The sequence below is a fragment of the Etheostoma cragini genome, chromosome 16 (assembly GCF_013103735.1).
Source record: "Etheostoma cragini isolate CJK2018 chromosome 16, CSU_Ecrag_1.0, whole genome shotgun sequence".
Taxonomy (NCBI): Eukaryota; Metazoa; Chordata; class Actinopteri; order Perciformes; family Percidae; genus Etheostoma; species Etheostoma cragini.
In genome coordinates this window covers 3949387-3970767 of record NC_048422.1, presented here as the reverse complement: position 1 = coordinate 3970767, position 21381 = coordinate 3949387, and the positions used below count along the sequence as shown (strand labels likewise).

Below are 21381 nucleotides of genomic sequence, written 5' to 3'. Positions count from 1 at the left end.
TCTGAGGAGCAGGTAACCATAGTCCTCAGGAAAGTGTGGGCGGAATTTCCAGCGGCCCTTGAACAATCCCAGAAATGGAACGCCATCAATATAGACTTAGACCAGCAAGACTACTTGGCGGCCAAGACTGAGACAAGTCCATGGGCAAATACCAAGGGGTCCGAGAGGGAATCCAGTCGCGTCCAAGAACAGACTCGAGTAATACAGCGTTGAATTACAACAATCATGGAGGTTAGAGTTGGATGTCTGAAATGAGCGTCAAATTTTCTCCAGTTGAATTTTTGTAGCCAGATTTCCACACAGAGCTAGTCACTGTTGTTTTTAGCAAACATTACTCCAACAGTAGGAAATTTGTTATGGACTATTTCAACTGTGGATTAATTTCAATTACATTTATCTAATTCTATTGGATTTTTGTGGCAGCAAGACGGTGCATGTGGATATAGAGACAACTCACAACACAATGCTTGTTTGGAACATTTGATGACTAGTTGTTAATTGAGGGGAAGACAGGATTGTAAGTGCGTGGCTCCCCACACAGAGTTATTATCTGCTGAGAGAACAGGATCCCTCTGTCTACTCAGCCCGATATGATACTATTTTCAGAATCATTACATTACATGTCATTTAGCTGACGCCTTTATCCAAAGCAACTTACAATTTTTATATTTCAGAGGTTAAATTTCTGGAGCAACTAGGGGTTTAGTGTCATGCTCAGGGACACATTGGTTGATGTATCACAGTGGCAATCGTACCCAGATCTCCCACACCACCGGCATGTCATATCCACTGCGCCATCACCACCCAGATTCAGATATAAATCCGACAACATCAGACATGGGTTTGTTAATCCACTAAAATGATCCCTGACCTTTGATATACAAGAAACACAGGCGGGAAATGTTTTTTTGTTTTGTTTATTTCACTAAAGTTATAATAAACAAAAACTAAAACTGTTTTATTACACAACATTTTTACTTGCCTCTTACAGCTTTTATTCATCAAAGAGCAATGTCGGTAAAAAAAAAAATGCAAGTAACAGTCAAAATGTGAGTGTGCACACACACACACACAGTTGCAGTCATATGTGTGTTAGAAAGAATGTGTGAGTCTGTACCACTGAAACATAAACATAATCAAATACTTGTAATAACTTGCAATAACCACAATATTAACCAGCTAATGTTGGGACAATATAGGTACTTTTTATTTTTAGTGAAGTTATGTACTGGTAACAATATTGTAAGAGTCCAAATTAGTAATTTCTTCACATAATATCTTCAAAAGCAATTGTTCTGTGGCTTATTTCAATGTTTAAATCCTTCATCCAGCACGTATCTACACCTACACACATCAACCTCTACATGAGGGTATTACAAAGTTAAAATATTCATTAAATTAGTAAACATATAAAATAGAAACTACCAGTCTTATTGGCAACAAATAACAGATGAATATATATATATATAGGATGTCATCGTTGTAGTTTTGGATGAAAGACACGTCATGATAATTACGTCCCTACTCTCAACAGAACCAACTGTGCGTGTTTGTGTATGTTAACACATGTTGTGGGTTAAAACTACATGTTTGATTCACTCTGAGCACGTTTGTCATTTTCAAAATCACTATCCTGGGAGATGAGCTTGTAGGGTTTCTTCCTCTCCCTCTCCTCCAGCACTGAGTTTCCCATCTCCACGTCTTTGCTGCGAAGCTCATGACGAGAGAGGAACTCCACAATTCCGGCTCCGATCGAATCCCCCAAAACATTGGTTGTGGTACGCAGACGGTCCCTACACCGCATCACAAACAAGGACAATAAAAGTGTTGGTCGTGCAGCAAGGCAGGCCAGCTTGGTTCTTTCAAGGAATGATTGTTAAGATTTACAAAGAATATGTTTACAGCATTTAATATCTAAGTGGGACATTTTGGTAGCCTGCTCCTACCAGACTCTGGTCCATTAGCCTGGTCCTACCAGACTCTGGTTCATTAGCCCGGTCCTACCAGACCCTTACACATTAGCCCGGTCCTACCAGACTCTTACACATTAGCCCGGTCCTACCAAACTCTGGCACATTAGCCCGGTCCTACCAGACTCTGGCCCATTAGCCCAGTCCTACCAGACTCTGGTCCATTAGCCCGGTCCTACCAGACTCTGGTCCATTAGCCCGGTCCTACCAGACTCTGGTACATTTCATCTGTACAGAGAGTCTGGCCACTCCCCATTGACAAGTGTTGTAGTACTGAAGGAAAATGAAAATTGAGTGGAAGTACGTAGGAGGGTGGACCCAGTCTAACGTTTTCGGACCAATTGTTGGGGATTGCTATGGACAAAGTACACATGGTGATACACTGTTAAGAGCAAATTGGTCAGCTAATTTGAAAAGCTCACATTACTGTGTTAGGTAACACATAACATTTATTACCTAAATAAAGGTAACTTTATTTAATAATGTATGTGTCTTTTTTGCACGGTACAAATATTCCACCAAAACAACTTTCTTACAGAGTCTATTTTGCAGAGCCACAGTTGCATTTTTTTCTCCTATACTAGAATGTATCTGTGCTGGATCCAGACCTTATAAATCTAGATCCACAGGGCTGTGGAGATGGAGCTGGCAATGCAAGACTTAGCCTGAGGTGAAGCTGAGCTTGAAAACTAGCCTGACTGGATTATCTATTTCAAGGGAAGATTCCATTGGAATTTAAGCCTGACTTATTTAAACCACCATTTTTAACATTATTTTCTAAAAATAAGACTGATTCACTGGAGTAGCCTGGTTATAAAAAACACCATAGCTTTAGACCATAAAGGCATTTATTCATACTATTTATTCCTAATTTATACTTTCTCCTGTTAAGCCAGACAAGCTCCTGCCTTCACATGGTAGGCTTAGACAGACATTCATATTTGATCCATCCTAGTTGAAGCAGAGAAGTTTTTTTTTTCTTATTACCCCAGTTAGCTGAGTAATTTCTGGGAAGGGTAGTCTAATTGAAATGATTAATTTGGGAAACCTAATTATGTTTCTATGTTAAAACTCATTGCAGAAAATATTCAATACAAAAGGGAAGATGTAGAGCGAGACTCCAGGGAGGGAGCAGAAGTGTGTCACTAGGTGGTAGTAGAAACAGATCTGCTTTTGACCTTAAAGATGACAGAGATGATTCATTGTAAGTTAAAGTTATAGCACTTCACAAAAGCAATGTCGCACACACACACACACACACACACACACACACACACACACACACACACGTGTTTGGATGAATGTTATAACAATTTACATACAATCCAGAAAGCTACTCACAGAAACCAATCAACTGCAATGATTAGAGTGATGTCATCAGTAGGAAGTCCAACAGAGGTCAGTACAATCACCATGGTGACCAGGCCTGCCTGAGGGATGCCAGCAGCTCCAATACTGGCTGCAGTTGCTGTGATACTTGGTTGAAGAGAAGCAGATGATGCTGGTACTGCTGTTTTTTTGTTTTTAAATAATTGATAACGGCCTATGCATGAACTATTATTATGCCTTTTTTGTTCCTTACCTGATGGTGATGATCTGACCAAAGTTCATCTCCATATTGTTGACCTGGGCAATGAAGATGGCTGCCAGTGCCTCATACAGAGCTGTTCCGTCCATGTTGATGGTGGCACCCACAGGCAGCACGAAACGTGTGATTCTTTTATCAATTTTGTTGTTCTCCTCCAGACATTTAAAGGTGACAGGCAGGGTGGCTGAGCTGAGAGATGAAAGAATGGAAACACGTTCAAAAGGATCAGTCTAACATTTTGGGAAATAGGTGGAAATAATGAATCACTATGCAAAATAGCCTCCGGAAGGAACTTGATTTCGGCGGAACATTTGCAACCCACAAAAGAAAATGCCACATAAAGTATTACACTGGTATTGATGCATGAACAAAACATGAATTAGTTTGGCACTATGTGTCATTTCATAACATTTTCAGACCTAAAAGACACAATAGGCCGATTGTCAATGACTCCCAAAACAACATATATGGCCGCTCTATTTACAGCTGCACGGCGGCCAGTTTAAACATGTGACTGTAACATGTGACCACGGGGACATTTTTTTATCATGCAACCATTCTATAAAAACTCTACACTAACACACATACCACATGTCTCATCAACATTCGTATACTGGACATGCGCCGGGGTAAACAGAAGGAAAAAGGCATACTTCGCCCCTTGCTGGTAGTTACCATAGTAACGCATGGAGAAAGAGCCCTCATGGCCGATAAGATCCAATCAGCCTGAGAAACATTGGCGTCGGTGTTGGTGACGCAAAGTTTGAGGCCGTTGCAATGCAACCCCGCAGATTACACACCAAACCGGTTAGCAGTGTTTTCAAATGTCTCCGGTTTAGCGGCTCTGAAACGCCAGAGCAGTGTGACTGCGAGGTGTAAACTTAGCAAAAGATATTTGTTTTCAAACCAAATGTCGCAATGTAAATGTAGCCTTATACTCTGTCACCTCACTTGTCTGTTTGCCGCTCTTTCGATAATTATTACAGCCACGAGAGGAACAAGTCACAGCTTTTTGTCAAACCAGTTTATTTGTTTGTAACAAGAAAACTAGTTATGGGTCGTAATGAGCTGCTTGGACAATCAGCCTATACGGTTGTTTTCTGGGTGAGGAAGGTCTGGTAATTTAGTTAATTGTTGTGACAGCAAAGAAAACTTTATTCTACAACAATTGAATGCATATTTTTCAATAAGTGGACATTTTGGCATTAACGGCAGCTAGGCAAAATAAAGTTCCGTCTGCCATAAGAGTTGGTTAAACTATCTGAAAGGCCTTCCCTTTACAGTGCTGACTCTCTTTACAGTCGTCTTGAAGGCATCAGGTATGTAACAATGTAACTTGCAGACCTGTCGCACGTACTTTGTGTGATTCATAATTGTGGCTTAACTTCATTGCCTAGCTGGCAGTAACGCTGGTTTAAAAAATCTGCCTTATCATGTTGTAGGACAAAGTTATAGTTGCTGTCACAGCAATTAACTAAATTACCAGACTGTCATCACCCAGAAAACAGCCGACCTTGCAAGAAGCTCATAACCATCTATAATTACATAACTTGTTAAGGGGTGACCTCTTGTAGCTTTAATAATTATAAGAAGAGCAAACAAAGAAGCGAGGTGACAAAGAAAAAGAGGGATATATCAAATAAGGAGGAAAATGGAACCAGCCAATCGGTTGTCCGTGATTGTGGCTTGACACTTGCAACATCACTCCAGATAGTAACTGCAGATGGACAGATACTTGCTGCCCTCAGATAGCTGTGAAGAGAGGGACCACTGTAGGGGAAAGGCCTTCAGTTAATAGAGCGGATCTGAATCCCGGAGCAGATAAACCAATTATTTTTTCACTTTTGTTAACATTGTGCTGCATTCATTTGGTGTTGGAATGATCGGAAAGATAAGTTCTTGACTGTGAAAATTCACACTGTATTAACATTGTTAGATAGGGCATGCCTTGGCAGAGGTCTCTGCTGTGCCCCTCTAGTTGAAACTACTAAATTCAGAAGCCTGCCACTATTGAAAGTGGTGTAATGTTAAAATCATTAATAGGAACAACAGGTCACTCCTTGCAGGCATTGAGAAATAAATAAGAAAGAAGTTCAAACCATATTTGTTCAAAAGTTGTGGATGCCCTGTTTGACAACTAGATAAACAACTCACCTGGAGGAGGTCCCCAGGGCTGTTATCAGAGCTTGCAGGATCCCAGCAATGAAGACAAAGGGGTTTTGTCGCGTGATGGCAAAATAAAGGGTGGGAAGGATAATAACTCCATGGATCAGTAAGCCAATGATTACTGTGATGGTATACATGCCCAATTGGCCACCCATCTCAGTTAGATCATCCATCTCCACAATTTTTCCTGCAATCAGGAACAGAATACCAACAGGAGCATACCTGCGAGGAGGAGAGGAGCAGCAAAGTTATTGGAGATAAGTATGACGGGGACAGTAAACACCTTCACTGATATTAAAGTCTTACCACATGATGATGGCAACCAGACGCATGATTGCTTCATTGAGGCCGTCGAAGAAATCCCTCAGGAGCTGGCCCTGCTCCTTCATGTTGCCAATTATTAGACCAAAGCACATGGAGAAGACCACTAGCCCGAGGGCATTGACCCCGTTCACCTGACCTGGCACTGGGATCACTTCCTCCCGGGTGATCTCCATGACCTCCAGGGTGCCATTGGTCGAGTTGAAGAAGGAGTCGTTCACTGTCACAGTCACATGGACTACTCGCTTTCCATATTTGGTTTTGAACTGGAGAATGAGAGAATACAAGGATAGAATTTTATACTAGTGGACCTTGACAGAGCTGAAACAGACCACTGGTCCAAAGTCAACCGCCACAATCATGTTGTTATACTGTGAATTACATCACTGTCACTCACCCTTACTACTGAGGACCAGGGACAAGGTTTTCTAATAGTTTTAATGGCTTTGTGACTTTTTGTCAAACGGCACTATCGGCTTAAAGAATTTCTTTGACCAACACGTAAGTCTAACAGATATAGTATTTTTTCAAAACTATTTTCAGTTTTTAATTATTAAATTCATAAAATTAATGTATGGGTCCCAGAGGATTATTTGTTATTAGTGACCCATTATCCTTAGCTTAACTAGCACCACTCTATTCATAAGAGACTGAAAAGTTTTGATGACGTTGATGGAGTTTCGGTTCAGTACATATTATCAACCAGTTACTACAGTCTTACTGTTTAAGAGAGTCTGAATCTGGCCAGTTATGTGAAATCAATTCAAAAGTGAAAGTTGAATCAGGAAAACTGTGGCCCTGTGTTGGCTGTTGACTATTAGCTAAACTTTGCTAGTCAAGTTAGCCGCCTCAAATGCTGTAGCTACAATCACTGTTACGGTGAAAATGTGATCCTACATGAAACATGCTAACTCTTTTGTGATGGCACATCATTACCAGAGTTGAACAGCGCAGTTTTGCACTCAAATTGGAGTGGCATTGTTTTCTTTTAGAATACTTGACCATGTGCAAATGTTTAACCCCCTTTTTTTAGCACCAACAATAAAACGTAGCTGCACTGATCTACATTCTTGTATTACCAACTGGATCAAATATCTATGTCTAATGACAAAAGATGTCACTTGTTGTGGGAAACTCAGACAGACAAGCTTATAAGCCAGATTTTTCCCTCTGGGTGTTGGTAGAGACCATCACAAAAACCCAAACTTGACTCTAAATAAAAGCTAATGTTGCGTCAATGTTGTGTCTGCTATTTGTATAGATAGGCATTTGATTTCTACCATCGTGGCCATTTAACAACTTTATAAGGTGATGATATGTCAACGTTGTTTTTTCCATTAGTTCCGTCGGCCCCCTATTGCCAGATGACTTAGTGCTGTTTTAAGCTTAAGCTTTCCTTGCTAAACTAAAAGCACATCAAACCAAGAACCATTGCGTTTATTATGCAGAGAAATTGGTGTAGCCTACTGTTACACCACTTTTATAAGCATTTCTCCCTGTATCTTACAACAACACCATCAATTCCTTGTGTACAATATATACAAAATGTGCGTCAGGAGTGAAATCAAGCCAACATGTTGTGACTTACTAGCTATCTAATGGAGACTAGACTGAGAATATCAAGACTGTAATGGGGAAGGAAATCTGCATTGTATAAAGAGTTGGATTGGTCAAGCATCTACACCTCAGTAACTGAGTGTTTAACAGGGGGTGAGAGAGCAAAAAAGGTAGGGGTAGGGAGACAAAGAGAAGTTTTAGAACACATTGGCTTTGGGTTCAAGTTGGGTTCAGGTTGAATAATGTTTTGAGCTGTCAGGCCTTAGATGAGCTGGGGCCTACAAGAGTCTGGTAAGGTCAGTCAAGGCCAAAATGGCAGGCCCATTGAAGTGTTCTACCCCTGGCCTCCACTCAACCCAATCTGTTATTTTGTGGGGTAAATGAACACTGCAGGGGCTAGGGCACACTAAAATAAAAATCAAGGGACTTGTAAATGTAAGAGTAAAATTAAGGAATTCTTGAGGGAATCTCAAACAGCAATCTTTGTGTAAAATGTATACGTAGTGTAAGTTTATTAAATGAAAAGAAATGATGACTTGACTGATAGATTACATTTTTGGGATATTTGTAATAATTACTGTCTGTTTCAACCACATTTTTAAGAATATAGTATGAATAGCAATTAGTTTTAAGAACTACAATTATTAGACAACTCAACTTAGTAATTTTGGTAGGGTCTCAGTGGAAAAGGGCTGAGCCTCACAGGACACTGTCCACTAGCACCGAGACTCCCCGGTTTTTATTCCTCTTCAAGGTAACAGCTCGTGGGATGACAGTGTAAGCTCTGTCCATTTGTTGCATCATCAAAGGGTGGACTTATTAAACACTACGGACATATAGGTCGTGGACATTTTCTTTATTGTATTCATTTGAACTTTGCATGTTCTTTTAACTTGGGATGGCTTACAAACAAACTTGTATATAGCTCACAAATTTGTGGAAACTGACAATCAGCAAGAAGTCAAAGCTTTTTAAATGTAAAATTTAGGAGTTGTGTTTTCTGAATATCAAGGATTATTTTCAACACATTAACTCATCTGAAAAGACTAGAAACAATAGTGTGTGTTTGATTGTTGTGAGTTCAAATCTAACATATATGGGACTTATGCTACACATAAAAGCCGAATACACCAATCCTACTTGTGTAAGGACTTAAAAGCTAATGTTATTGTAAAACCTCTGATTTCTAGCACTGGTTAGGGTTTTACATATCAGAAATAATCAACCCAAAGCTAGTTAAAACAATACACAACTTACTATACAAGCTTTGTACAACGGATTTATTTAGTTGTTTTGGTTGTTAAGAAAAGTGCCCAAATTCTCAGACATTGCAAAGATTTCTCGTTCTAATGCACTTTTCGCTTATTTAGACTATACTGTGTCGGTGATGTTGCTGCTGGTGTTTGACATGAGCATGCAATATAAGTGCATTTCACTTAAATTGGACATTTCCACATACCTCAGATCTGAAGCAGCAATCTTATTTTTGTTTGTCAAAATAAATGTCTCTCTGGCAAATGTAGTCAAATAACATTTTTTTTGTTCAGTGAGCTCTTCAGACTTAATTTATTTTGGTTAAAATGTATTGACATCAAATAGAAAACTAAACTAAATAAGTCAGTACTACACATTTTAAATCAATTATAGGCACATGCTCCTTGTGGGGATTTTGATGGGTAATTTTGGGGCATCTTATTTGATTTTATAGCATTTGCAAAAGTGATTTTGAAACAGTATTGAGTAAAAGTTGACATATTCCAGTCTGTGATTATCTATCAACAAAATTCCTTTAATTTTAATCCAAATAATTCCTAATTTCTGCTTTTCTAACTCAAACATTAGGTATAATTTAATGTGGTTTATTGACCATAAAATCCAAAAATAACTGTAGAACTAAAGGTAATAAGTTAGTGTTGCATAGTGTTAAACGAGTTAAAAAAAAGGGTCAAAAACGTAAAAAAAAGTTTAAAACATTGATTAAAAAAGCGTCAACAAAAGTGTCGATTTTCAACATTTTTGGCGGGGATACAACACAAGGTTAAACTAAATCAATTCATTCAGACATGATGAAAAATATTACTAAAGTCTACTCATTATGGATGGCTTGTTTTACTTGATTTCAAAGCTTTGTAATCTACTCAGTATTTTTGAGTGCAAACATATTTGACTAATTCAATTAAGTAATGTGCAGCATTGTGGTTCCCAACCTTTTTGATCCCCCCCCACAGCCCTGTTAGATAACTCAGGTACTGTGAGTAATGTTCCAAATGTATAACAATAGGCTACTCATTATATTATTAATTATTTTATACTTGTTAAACTAAATATTTAGGTTGGTTAGCACTACAATACTTTAAACTATTTCAACCAATCAGTCATTACTTTGAGGTATCTATTTAAACATATGTGTTTGTTTGCTAACTAGTTTTCATCACACTTTTTTGTCATAACTGCAACATGTACCGTTCAGGTATATTATAAGTCATAATTAAAAAAAACTTTGTCTAGCTGAGAAGTACCCGCTGTGGTACAATACCACTGTTTGGGAAGTACTAAGTTAGGGGCTGCTTGTCAAAAAAATACCTATATATTATTTATAGATAAAAAGTACTGTGAATGTACTATTCATATTCATTAAAAAAAGCTTACCTGCTGTGTGCAAGCTTGGACCAAGTTTGGTGGAAACATATTTCTGAAATGAGAAATTACACACATTAAGAGATTATGATGGACAGCTGCAGTCAAACTTTGTGAACAGGCTATTACTATTGTTTTCTCTAGGCTACCTGATCAGATCTAAGAAGGCATCAGCAGGACTGATTTGTTCTATTTTCTGCTGCTTTCCAAACTCTGCTTTCGATCCTTTTCCTGGGTGGATGATGAGGACAATTAAGATACCAATGAAGACTGCGATAAAGGTTGTAGTCATGTAGTAAATCACGGCCCTCATGCCCATCTTTCCTGAAGCTTTGCTGTCCAAAGCTGCCATTCCTAAAAAACAGAAGGTGGAAATTCAATCAATATCCCAGTATATCAAAAGACATTACCAAGAATAGATAAGTGGTGTTGCCAGACCACTCCAGTGCTGACACATCACTGTTGAATTAGGTCTGGCAATCGAGACATATTCCCCCAGTTGATTACATAAAGAATCTTATTCACAGAACTAAAAACTAAAACTAAATTCTTTTCTAGGTTGACCTAGGTGATTGTGCCTGTTTACACACTCCATTGAGATCAGAGGGCAGAAGATTACTACGGTTCCCAAGATGCATTTCAGTAGAAACAGCCAATCAATAAACCCAACAACTCTGCATGTGCATCTTAGTGTGAGATGAACCCAAATATCAAGTTTTGTAGAAACCCAGAAAATTATGTTAGTTTCAGAAAACAATGGCGAATGATGAAATGTTATTTACAGCTCGGATTCCTTTGATTGGCTTTTTCTTTAATTGCGACTAAGCTGAGACTTATGGGTACTGTAGTATTTAGAATGGTTGCCCATACCAAACTGATGAAAAAACAGATAGTTCAAACCAGAAGATTTGTGAGGTCATTTTAACCCTTGTATGGTATTCGGGTCAAATTAACCCATTACAAATTTTTTCAAGAAGAAAAATGGTACAAGTTGCATTTTTCTACCTGAAAATCAACGGCCTTACCTTATTTTCTGTGGTAAACATGTATTCCTGACTCAATTCAGAAAACTATCTGGATATGACCACTTATGTTTTTTCCATAGTGTTTTTCTAACATGAATTACAACCTTATGACAAAAACAAACCACACTTCCATTTTTTATTGTGTTCTAGTAGAGAATGATAGCACTCCCTAAACATATATGTTATCTCAAATGTTTGAAATTGAGATGAAGACAATATTTGTCAACAGATTATGAAGTAAAAGTTTTTTTCAGAATTGTTTTTAAAACCCCAAATAAGTCACGGGTCACCCGAGAGATAGAGTGAGAGTGTCCCAAAAGTGAAGACAACACGAGGGTTAAAATAAAACATCAAATCGGAATTTAAACCTACTTAAGGTAACAATAGCTCCTTGAACACAATTCCTGCTGTTTTTCCAAGCTATAACTTCTGTTCAACTGGCTACAAAAGGCTAATGTTATTTCTCGGCCAATGACCATGTTCAGATTTAATTAGCAATAATAACAAGTGTATTTAAAAGCTCATTTAAACATTTGACCTAAATAGCCCCAGTTATGTTTCAGCTTTTCAGAAACACCAATGAAAGAAACTGTAGAGAAACACAAAGGGACTAGTGGAAAAGAAGCTGACCTGGATGTGAAGAGAGACTTCAGCTCTCAGAAATACTGAAAGGGAGCATTTACAGTCTGGACTGAAGACTAACTAACTGTATGGAGACTGGATGAGGTCAATGTCGGGCCGGCGGTGAGCATTGACGCTCTAGTTTATGCAGTGTGTCCCGCCCGGTCGCACCGCTGCCACAAGTCATTCCTTATCCACTTTTTTTCAGCATGTTGAATCAGCGTTGTCGGGGAGAGGAATCACTCTGATTGGCTGTTATGGAATCAGTCTATGTTGCAGTCCATGTTCTTGTTGTTAGCGTTATATTATCTGATCATTCTATAATAAGATTGGTGCTGTCAGAATTAGCCAAAAAGGACGTTTGAAAATTCCTTCCCAAACAAATTATGGTTTTGAACAATTTGAATAACTATTTTTTTAGCATTATATGCTAAAAGAGGGCTAACTAATAGAACATAAACATGTCTTTAAAAAGATCTTCAAACTTACGTCACATGTTCTATCCCGTGAAACTTGATTTAAAGTATGTAAACCTGTGGGTTGCCTTTTTTATGTCCTTTTAGTGTTACTGGACCTTGAGTCTCAGCACTGCCTGGATAAATGTGTTTGCTGCGGACCATGAGAATAGACCCGGTGCAGTTAGAGTCCACGAGGATGAAGCACCTTCTGTAATTGGTTAGAACCAAGTCTCTGTAACTGAATCAGTTGGAATCTCTTAGTCACCAAGCTGGGGGTGAGGTGGGCCTCTTCTTCACTGGGGTTTAAACCTGAACAACCTCCCCGTGAACCACCCCTGCTGAGCTCTCATTCTCTCCCAGCATCAAGCAAGCCCCATTTTCTTTTCATGTTATTACACCTGACACTGTTGATCTTTTCACAATTTGACAAATACTAATTACCATAGCTGAAGTTTGGGCCTATCACGTATAACTACTTTATTCAAGGCACAAAGATAAGCATCAGAGTTTCCTAAAAATGAAATACCAAGCAATGTATTGGATGTGTTTTCAGAATCCTCAAAGACTCTTGTAACCCTCTGAGAAAAAAATACTTATCTCCTTACTCAATTTATGCTAGTATTATAATTTATGTTGGTATATTTTGAAGTTACTTTCTGATCTTTTATATATTTATGCAAAATAATGCTTGTGTTTTACTAAAAGACCAAGGTCCCTTGCAGTTTCCAACTACCTGGATAAGAAAATACAGTCATAACAGTACAGATGGTATTAGCCCAACTAGCCTTTATGTTACTTTGTAGACTAACAAACGAATCAGATCTCACAAATTGGAATTTTTGTCATGCCCATTTTTTGTTAAGGGTAAGGATTTTCTAGTTCAGTACCTGCACTGCATATGGAGACATAAAGCTGAAGTGACAACTGACTAATCACATGAATGTAAAAGACTACTGATGAGAAACTGAATTATAACTCTGAGCATAGAGAACAAAGTGAATGTAAATTCCTATATCCAACGTATGACATCCAGTAATGTGTTGTACCTGTTATTAGACTGGAGACCAGTAAGGGGAGAACAAGCATCTGAAGCATTCTCATTAACAGCTCTCCAGGGAAGGAGAAGTACTTCACTTCTCGATAGGTCATCTTATACGGGCGGAGGGCAAATCCCAGACCAATACCTGCAGGGAGAATGACAGCGTGTGGCCTATGCATTAAATTTGTGTCTCCAAGTCAAAGTCTTGTAAATGCAATGGTGACACAGACTGAATGAAGTCTGACATATTTCAGCTTACAGAGGCATACACACCTACAATAACTGCCCCAACTGTAAAGAGCACAAAGGCATTCTTCTTGAAGAAAGCATGGACATCCTCTTTGGAGATCTCCTCCACTTTCCTTTTTGCCTTCATTGTACGTATGTGAATGCTTTCCCGGAATCGCTGCATCCTTCTGTAGTATTCCAAAACATGTCCATTAGTGCACATAATATGTGTGTAGACTTACCAGCAGGTTGTCGGTTCACATCAAAAAGAGAATGTATCAAGGTTCTCTCAGTTTTAAAGGGTCGGTTTGGATATTTTCAAGTTTGCCTAAACACAATACTCACATGTCCATATGTACATAGGCTGCGTTCAAATTGTGCCACTGTTTCGGTGGACCGTTTTTTAAAGCCAGTTCCTGCCTCTGGAAAGTGTGACAGATCTCTTTCCTTGACAGAATTGGCCAGAACCATAAAAACAACATAAATGAAAGCCTACAACTGACACTGTGACCAGATTCGAAGCTTGGTTCACACTTCCTTCCCCACTCCCAGTTGTGTTGACAGTCAGGTGATGGACAGTGTATCCCACCTCTACAAGGGTTGGACTAGTTTTTTTCTATCTGTTCATTCTCTTTTGGAATTACTGACTTCTAGTTTCCAACTATTCAACAATGCATTGTGCCCGTAGCGGAATGTCACCACCTATTTGCTAAATAATTTTTCATGAATTGCTTAATTCCTACACATTTTGGACTGCTGGAGTGTTTTTTTCAGTCTGTGTTTATCCGACCGTTGGACATCGCAGATGATAATTCAGACACGGCCAGGGTGGGCGGGGCCGAGGTCTGTGTTGTAGTAACCCTTTCCTGCCTTTTCCATCACCTGACCTTAATGCCAACCTGTTTTCCATTCACCTACTCTGGATGAACAAACGCACGGTTCCAGCAAAAAGCCTGACATCCGATGTATCTAACCAAGAAGTTTTTGGACAGATTAGCGGGGACTGCTTTGGACAAACTAACGTTACACATGGCGATACACTTGTCAGAGCAAATTAGGTTTTATGTACCTTGTATGTGTGTTTATGTACGTTTATAATTGTATCCAGCTAATTGAAATACCTCAGGGTAATGTATTATGTGAACAGTTGACCTAATTTGATATTGTATATGGGGTTTTCTTTTTGCGGGTTGCAAATGTTCCACCGAAACAAGTTTCTTTTCAAGACTATGTTGCAGAGGCACCATTGTTGTGTCTAGAACACAACACCACCAAAAATGATTAGTTTAAAGCAATGCAAACAGCCCAAAGTGCTTTTTCTCCTACCCTGGGATGTATCTGTTGTAGAGCCAGACATTTTGCTGAATTCCATTTACCTCAAAAGTCTGAAGCCGTAGCTGGGAATGACGCCATACCCAAGTGGACTGCGGTCCAGTACAACAGTTATTGTATAACCATGGGGTTTATCTAGTCAGGTTAGCCAATTGTAAGCAACACCAGTTGATAACTAGGTATTACGCTGTATTTCATGCATACAAACACTTCAGCAAAATGTCAATAGATAGAAGTTGGACAATACTGTGTGTGCGACCAGTTTAAAGAGACACAAATTAGAGAGAAGTGCTAATAAACTGTATGTTACTACTGTTTTCACTACTGTTGATGCACGGAGCCACCATGTTGGTTTGCTTTGCTCGGGGTACTCTGAGGTTCTTTGACTTTCAGAGTTGAAAATCCAACTTCATGGGGTGTTCCATTCGAAATGTCCGACTTGGCTCTAGGAAATTCTGGCTTCCAAGTTCAAATGGAACGCACCATCACTCCACAGCACTGTAGAGATACTGTAGGTCTATCAGTTCCACCAATGCTATTTCCCTAAGCAGCTCTGCAATACATACACCACCGCCCTTTCTTCAGTCAGTTGCTAATTTGGTTAATGTTTCTACATACCATTCGTTTTTAAGCCATTTGAATCTGTACCCCATTACCTGGACCTGCAACCTGACCATTAACCCTTTATCCTAAATCTGTACCTGCCTTCTTGACCTTTTGCCTGATGCACAGACTAATGATTCGTTGTCTAACCCCTTTGAATGTGTTTGCTCTGGTTTTGACCCTTGCCTGCCTTATGATTTTGTGCATAATTGGCGTATTTACCTCCATTTTGTCATTAAACTTTTGAACCGCATGTGTTTGCCTAGCTGATACCTACTTTCTCTTTCTAACTGAGACAGCTGAAGCCTTAAGGAGAATTTAATAAAGTATCTCTCAATCTCTAATATTAACGTCCTACTGAAAAGGTATCTCTTCACGGCCAGTATAAGCAGGGAAAAAAAATCTTTTAGATACAGTACGTTTGGGCATGGGATGACTCTTTTAACAATTACTTAAAAAAATCTGAACCCAACTTTAAATGCATTTTATAAATTCTTAGTTTAATTGTAGAAATCACTCTGTTATAAATGTTCCATTTTTACAGGTCCATTTAGCCTCACTTACCCTCAGTGGATTACAGTCATGATTGTTTTGGCTTGCCCAGATTTGGAAATGTTTGCTTTGGAGAATATAATTTTTTCCTCATGTGCGCATCACAAATGAAATTATGTTCACCAAAACTCTAAAATCTATATGTATGTGATCCTTTGATATCCATATTTTCACCTTTACTTTTTAGCCTCATATTTCTTGTTCCTTTCAATTGAAAGAGTCAAAAACTAAAAATTGAACTCCCTCCTTAGTCAATGTAAAAGTTGTCATCTCCTTATCTATCTAACACCATTTAAAATAACTAGTACCCCCATACATTTTAAAGCAGGACAGAAAAAGAGCTTATTTGTCACCTACCTCCTCAGACCAATATGTGTTATTCCGTTCTCAGTTCAGAGGTCTTCAATGTTGCAGTTGAAGCTTTCAAGCCTGTGAAGCAACAGTGGAGCAGGGCACTAAAGCTTCTGAGAATCAGGAGAACAGAGTGTCTGGAAGATGGAGCTCTGGCATGAGGCACAAGGAGTGTGTGGGAAAGATTGCTCTCATGGAGCTGTTGTAATTGGAAAACAAGGGAGGGGAGAAATGTGGATGAGAGACAGAGAGAGAGAGGGAGGGAGACTAGGAGCACAAATAAGAAAATGGTCCTCCCATAATAACACTGTTAGCCCTGTGACACAGTTTCAGGTAAAGCCCAGATGTACGAACACCTTTGTTGAGGGTTTTTGTTAAAATCATCATAGAATTGTTATAGAAGGATCCATCTAAAGCAAGATGTCCTTCTGACCTCTTCTCTCATCGTCACTTTACTTTCTCTTATCTCGTTCTCCTTTCCTGTCCATTGTGTTTTGACCCACAAAACTCTTTTTTTGCAGAGTGCAGTCTGTATATTATACAGACTAATAAGGAATTGTTTCTGGTATAAAACAATAACTGGGTTTAATTGATACACATCATCTCACTCGGGACGTGTTATAGTTTGAGGTTATTCCGCAGAGTAAATGCCACACCACAATTAGCTGAAAAAAGTAGAGCTTGTGCAATAATAAGTGACCTCACTGTATGGAAACATATTCCCCGGTGAAGTTATATAATTAGTGAAGAATACCCCTAAAATCAGGTCACATAGCCTTTTACAAACACTATTCCCTACTCACTTTCACACTAATAAGTGAAACATTTCTGTAAATGTGTATTAGTGATCCAAATAATACCACAAATACTTGTGTCACTCCTTAAAATATCAGAGAATTTTAGTTTATTTTTAGACCCGTGAGTTCAGCTTTCAGTCAGGATTTATTATCAAACCCCAAGTTGGATGTCATATCTTCACGATCCAAGACAGAAAGTTCTATTTGAGATACAGAACATGTGACCATGTGTTGGAAGTATTTTAATCCCTTAAGTACAGGTACAGCTACTGTCAAACACTCAAGTTCTGCATTCAAAATTGTTTTTAAAGTTGCACTTTTCCATATTTCATGCGTAATTATAAACGGGTTGCTCACAGTGACAAAACCACTACAAATTATCGATGACACTTTGAATGGATTTGCCTGAGACTTACATGACACTGTCATAACAATGACACAACACTATGGCAGACACCGTCTCCACATTTAAGAGTAGGCTTAAGAATTTCATTTTTGATAAAGTTTATAGTTAGAGCATATAATTGAATAATGTTTGGGAGTGAGGAGTCGCAGCGTCCGCCTAACCTGGCCCACCTGCTTCTCGTCATAGTTGTCAGATCTATCTATCATATAATCAAGAATATAATAAAACTAAAGGGAGACTTGGCATACAGCCCGATCCGGTTGGGGAGAGTTCTAGTCCGACCAGGCTCCTCTCTTTACCCTGTCTCTATTGGTTATGCTTTGATAAAGCTTATAGTTAGGGCATAGAATTGAATATTGTTAGGGAGAGAGGACTCGCAGCGTCCGCCTAACCCGGCCCACCTGCTTCTCGTCCTAGTTGTCAGATCTATCTATCATATAATCAAGAATATAATAAAACTAAAGGGAGACTTGGCATACAGCCCGATCCGGTTGTGGAGAGTTCAAGCCCGACCAGGCTCCTCTCTTTACCCTGTCTCTCTTAGTTATGCTGTAATAGTTTTAGAATGCCGGGGGACTTCCTTTGGCACACTGAGCTCCTCTCTCCTTTATCTTTCTATCTTTCCATTTATGTGTATCCATGTCCCACAAATGCTTGTTACTAACCTAGCTCTGGGGAGTCACTCCCCGGAGTCCTTATGTTGTTTTTTCCCCAGCATGTTCCCTCGGCTCTAACTTTACAGACAGAGCAGGTCTAGACCACACTCAAGAATTTACAAGGACCCAACAGTTCTAGTAGTTTCCTCCAGAGCAAGCAACAGTGCGACAGTTTTAGTTTTTATTTGCAGCGCGTTTGTGTATTTGGTTGTGTTGTGTGTATAAGCAGCGCGTTTACTGAATACTGCGCATGTGTTGTCAAATTGATGAAGTTGTTTTCTTAATTTGCTTGTGTTTTGCCTATTTGCATGTGTTTTCTGAAGTTGCAGGGCGTTTGCCCCTGTTGGCCACCGTACTTTTAGTATTAACCAAACTCTATAGCAGGAAAACAAGCAAAATTACAGGTATAACCAAATTTTGGTGATGAATTTTCAGATTACACCATAGACTGTAAATATATGGATATTTAACATTAACGGTCTATGGTTTACACAGATTAAAAATGCTTCTGCAAATATTCTGATTCATACTCCGTACCAGTTGGTGGCGGTAATGCACCAATTACTTGTTTGCCAACCATGACGTAGCGTACGTACACCCATATTTACATAGCGTATAATGCGTACAACTAGGGTAGGCTACGTGCCAAATTGTGTTGTACTTGCAGTGTTGCAAGTGTTCTCATGTATTGTCGTTGGTTACGTGTGTAAAGGTATTTTGGACATGAGGAGTGTGGCAAAGCCCAAGTGTAGTGTGCGGTAAGAGTAAACCCAGCCGGAATTGTAGTAGGACTACTCGCTCACGTCTTGTAAACAAACTGCTATCGACGTTTAGCTTTGTAAGCTCAGCTGGGGGGACGTTAACGTAACGCTGACTTTGAAGCGAACTAAATACGGTTAGAAGGGTTACTAACTTTAGTTAGCTAAATGGCGAGCTGGCTGTTATTGCTGTTTTTTGACATGTTTAAGAAAACACTCCACTTGTAAAGTAATATCTTCAAGTTATAAACGGGTCCCCAAGAGCAGGTCACCTTCCATTGCAGCTTGGTGTGCACACCTTCTTTTACCTCCCCGACTTCTGTGAATGGACAATAATAACTGAATCTGACCAGAGGAATGACATATGACCCCGTATGGCATCTACGTAACAGCAGAGCCGTCATTCAACGCGTCTATTTGGACATGTAATTGAGTTCATGGTCGTTTGTCCACTTACAAGAATGACTCGCCGCTCGGTGGTAAAGTTCGTGTGCCTTGGCAGTCGAGCTGTGAGCCTGCTGTGTGGAAACTCCCTTCGCCCCGTTCACACTTCAATATGCAGCGTTTCATCGCATCAGAAAGCTGGCTTTAAACCGGGCAAAGTAGCAGTGGTTACAAAGACTACTCGATATGAGTTTGAACTGCAGCGGTATCGCTATGCAGGGCTCTCTGAAGAGGACTTAAAGCAGCTGGTAAGGAAGTCTTTAACTTTCAACCATGCTTGTGACCTCCAACGCAAAACAAACTTCTTTTGATTTTACATTTGTTTTGCAGCTTGCCATGAAGGGCTCCAGCTACAGCGGCCTGCTGGAAAGACACAACATCCACACTAACAATGTGGAACACATTGTGAAGAGCCTGCGGTAAGATGTGGCCTGCCACAGGAAGATTATCACAGCCACATTCCCAAGAAGCACACAGCATAGTTTAGTAACTAGTAAAGCATTGTTTTATAATTGTGTGTTTCAGGGGGGAAGGCATTGAGGTACAAGTTGTGAAGAGAGGAGAATATGATGAAGAAGTAGTTCGATGGGCGGATGCCATTATCTCTGCTGGAGGTAGGATTTTCTTGTGATCTTTATCCCTTCTCTGCTAGGGACATTGATTCATTACAAACACAGTATAAAGACAGTACATGTCATTAAGTCCAGGAAAGTATTGTTGCCTTTTACAGTTTTTATCAGTATATGAAATATACTATCTGTGTATATATAACAGTATTATACAATTTGAATAAATGAACACTGTATAAAATATTCTTCCTTAAACCCCAACTTTTGTGCCCCGGCATGTTGTACACAATGGGGAGAACTTATTTAACCGAATGGGCAAAAAGTCACATAAACAAAGGCTTCAGACAACACATGCACGTACACAATACAAGTTCTCTAACTGCAATTTGTTTTGTTAGGTGATGGGACAATGCTACTCGTTGCCAGTAAGGTTTTAAGCAAGGACAAACCAGTTGTTGGAGTTAATACAGACCCTGAGAGGTAAAACACTGAACAGCACTTTTTGGCAACGGCTTGGATTGTTGTGAGTGTAAAGAACAATCAGACCCAATATACTGTGGCTCTTTATAAAGAAGTGTGGAAATCTCTTTAGGAAGTGTGTCCACAAGAACTTAAGAGTAAGCCGAACAGATAATGTTATGTCATTACTTTACATTGTTACTAATTAACAGCCTTTGTATATTTGGCTGTGTCTTTTACATTTCTCTCTTTTAACTATAGGTCAGAAGGTCATCTGTGCTTGCCTGTGCGATACACTCATGTCTTCCCAGAGGCACTGAAGAAACTCTGTCGTGGTGAGTTCAGGTGCGTATTTTCTCACAAATAATCCAAGCGCTGTTGCACTTTGACTTTCTTCTAGTGAACATGCTGCCCTGTTGTCCTGTAGGTGCTCTGTCACTTAACTTCAATCATCTTTTCCCATCTCATAATACTGACAACCTACAAGTGAGTTACTTTGTAAGGGACTACCATGCATATATAATAGTAATGATACAGACATAGATACAAAACAGTATATGTGACATGATGTAATAACTAATGGGATAAGTGACCGCCATTTTACCTGGCTACTGTGGTCAGAAACTATAATATCAGCTGTGCAGCACTTGTTGCCCTCACCAAAAGGACCAGTGTGACTATGGCTGGCTTCACTTTCCACACATCCAAACAGATTAGATGAGATGTTTATTCTTTACATATACATACGTTGATGTGCTCATATTATGCTTTTTCCCTTCCCTTTCCTTTTTTGTGTCATGTCTTTTTTGTGCACATAAGTATACAAATTTGAAAAGCCCAAAGT

The 21381-nt window shown here is 39.3% G+C and overlaps 2 protein-coding genes across 3 annotated transcripts in view; one reads left to right on the top strand and one right to left on the bottom strand.

Annotated features, from left to right (window-relative positions):
• Nucleotides 1-888: 888 nt before the first annotated feature.
• On the bottom strand, nt 889-16706 carry LOC117959229 (excitatory amino acid transporter 1-like). The gene is made up of 10 exons (XM_034896229.1): nt 16455-16706; nt 13656-13798; nt 13390-13527; nt 10389-10593; nt 10252-10294; nt 6031-6311; nt 5713-5946; nt 3553-3747; nt 3312-3446; nt 889-1793 (listed from the first exon to the last, which is right to left on the bottom strand). The coding sequence occupies exons 2-10, from the start codon at nt 13792-13794 to the stop codon at nt 1583-1585; spliced, it is 1581 nt and encodes a 526-aa protein (XP_034752120.1). The 5' UTR covers nt 13795-13798; nt 16455-16706; the 3' UTR covers nt 889-1582.
• A 2247-nt stretch (nt 16707-18953) lies between these two features.
• The window catches only part of nadk2 (NAD kinase 2, mitochondrial), a 10693-nt gene continuing 8265 nt past the window's right edge, over nt 18954-21381 (top strand). For both annotated transcript variants that reach the window (XM_034896234.1, XM_034896233.1), the window contains exons 1-5: nt 18954-19757; nt 19840-19928; nt 20035-20123; nt 20477-20558; nt 20799-20882. In XM_034896234.1, coding sequence (XP_034752125.1) covers nt 19503-19757; nt 19840-19928; nt 20035-20123; nt 20477-20558; nt 20799-20882 — 599 coding nt within the window. In that variant the 5' untranslated portion in view covers nt 18954-19502. The remainder of the gene's footprint in view (nt 19758-19839; nt 19929-20034; nt 20124-20476; nt 20559-20798; nt 20883-21381) is intronic.

Bases quoted from the DNA above. Each gene is read 5' to 3' on its own strand.
- LOC117959229 (XM_034896229.1), bottom strand. From the start codon at position 13,794: ATGCAGCGATTCCGGGAAAGCATTCACATACGTACAATGAAGGCAAAA. The intron at 13,528-13,655 runs GTGTGTATGCCT...TTCTCCCTGCAG, and splicing joins AGTTGGGGCAGTTATTGTAG to GTATTGGTCTGGGATTTGCC. The intron at 6,312-10,251 runs GTAAGCTTTTTT...CTCATTCTCCAG, and splicing joins TCCAAGCTTGCACACAGCAG to TTCAAAACCAAATATGGAAA.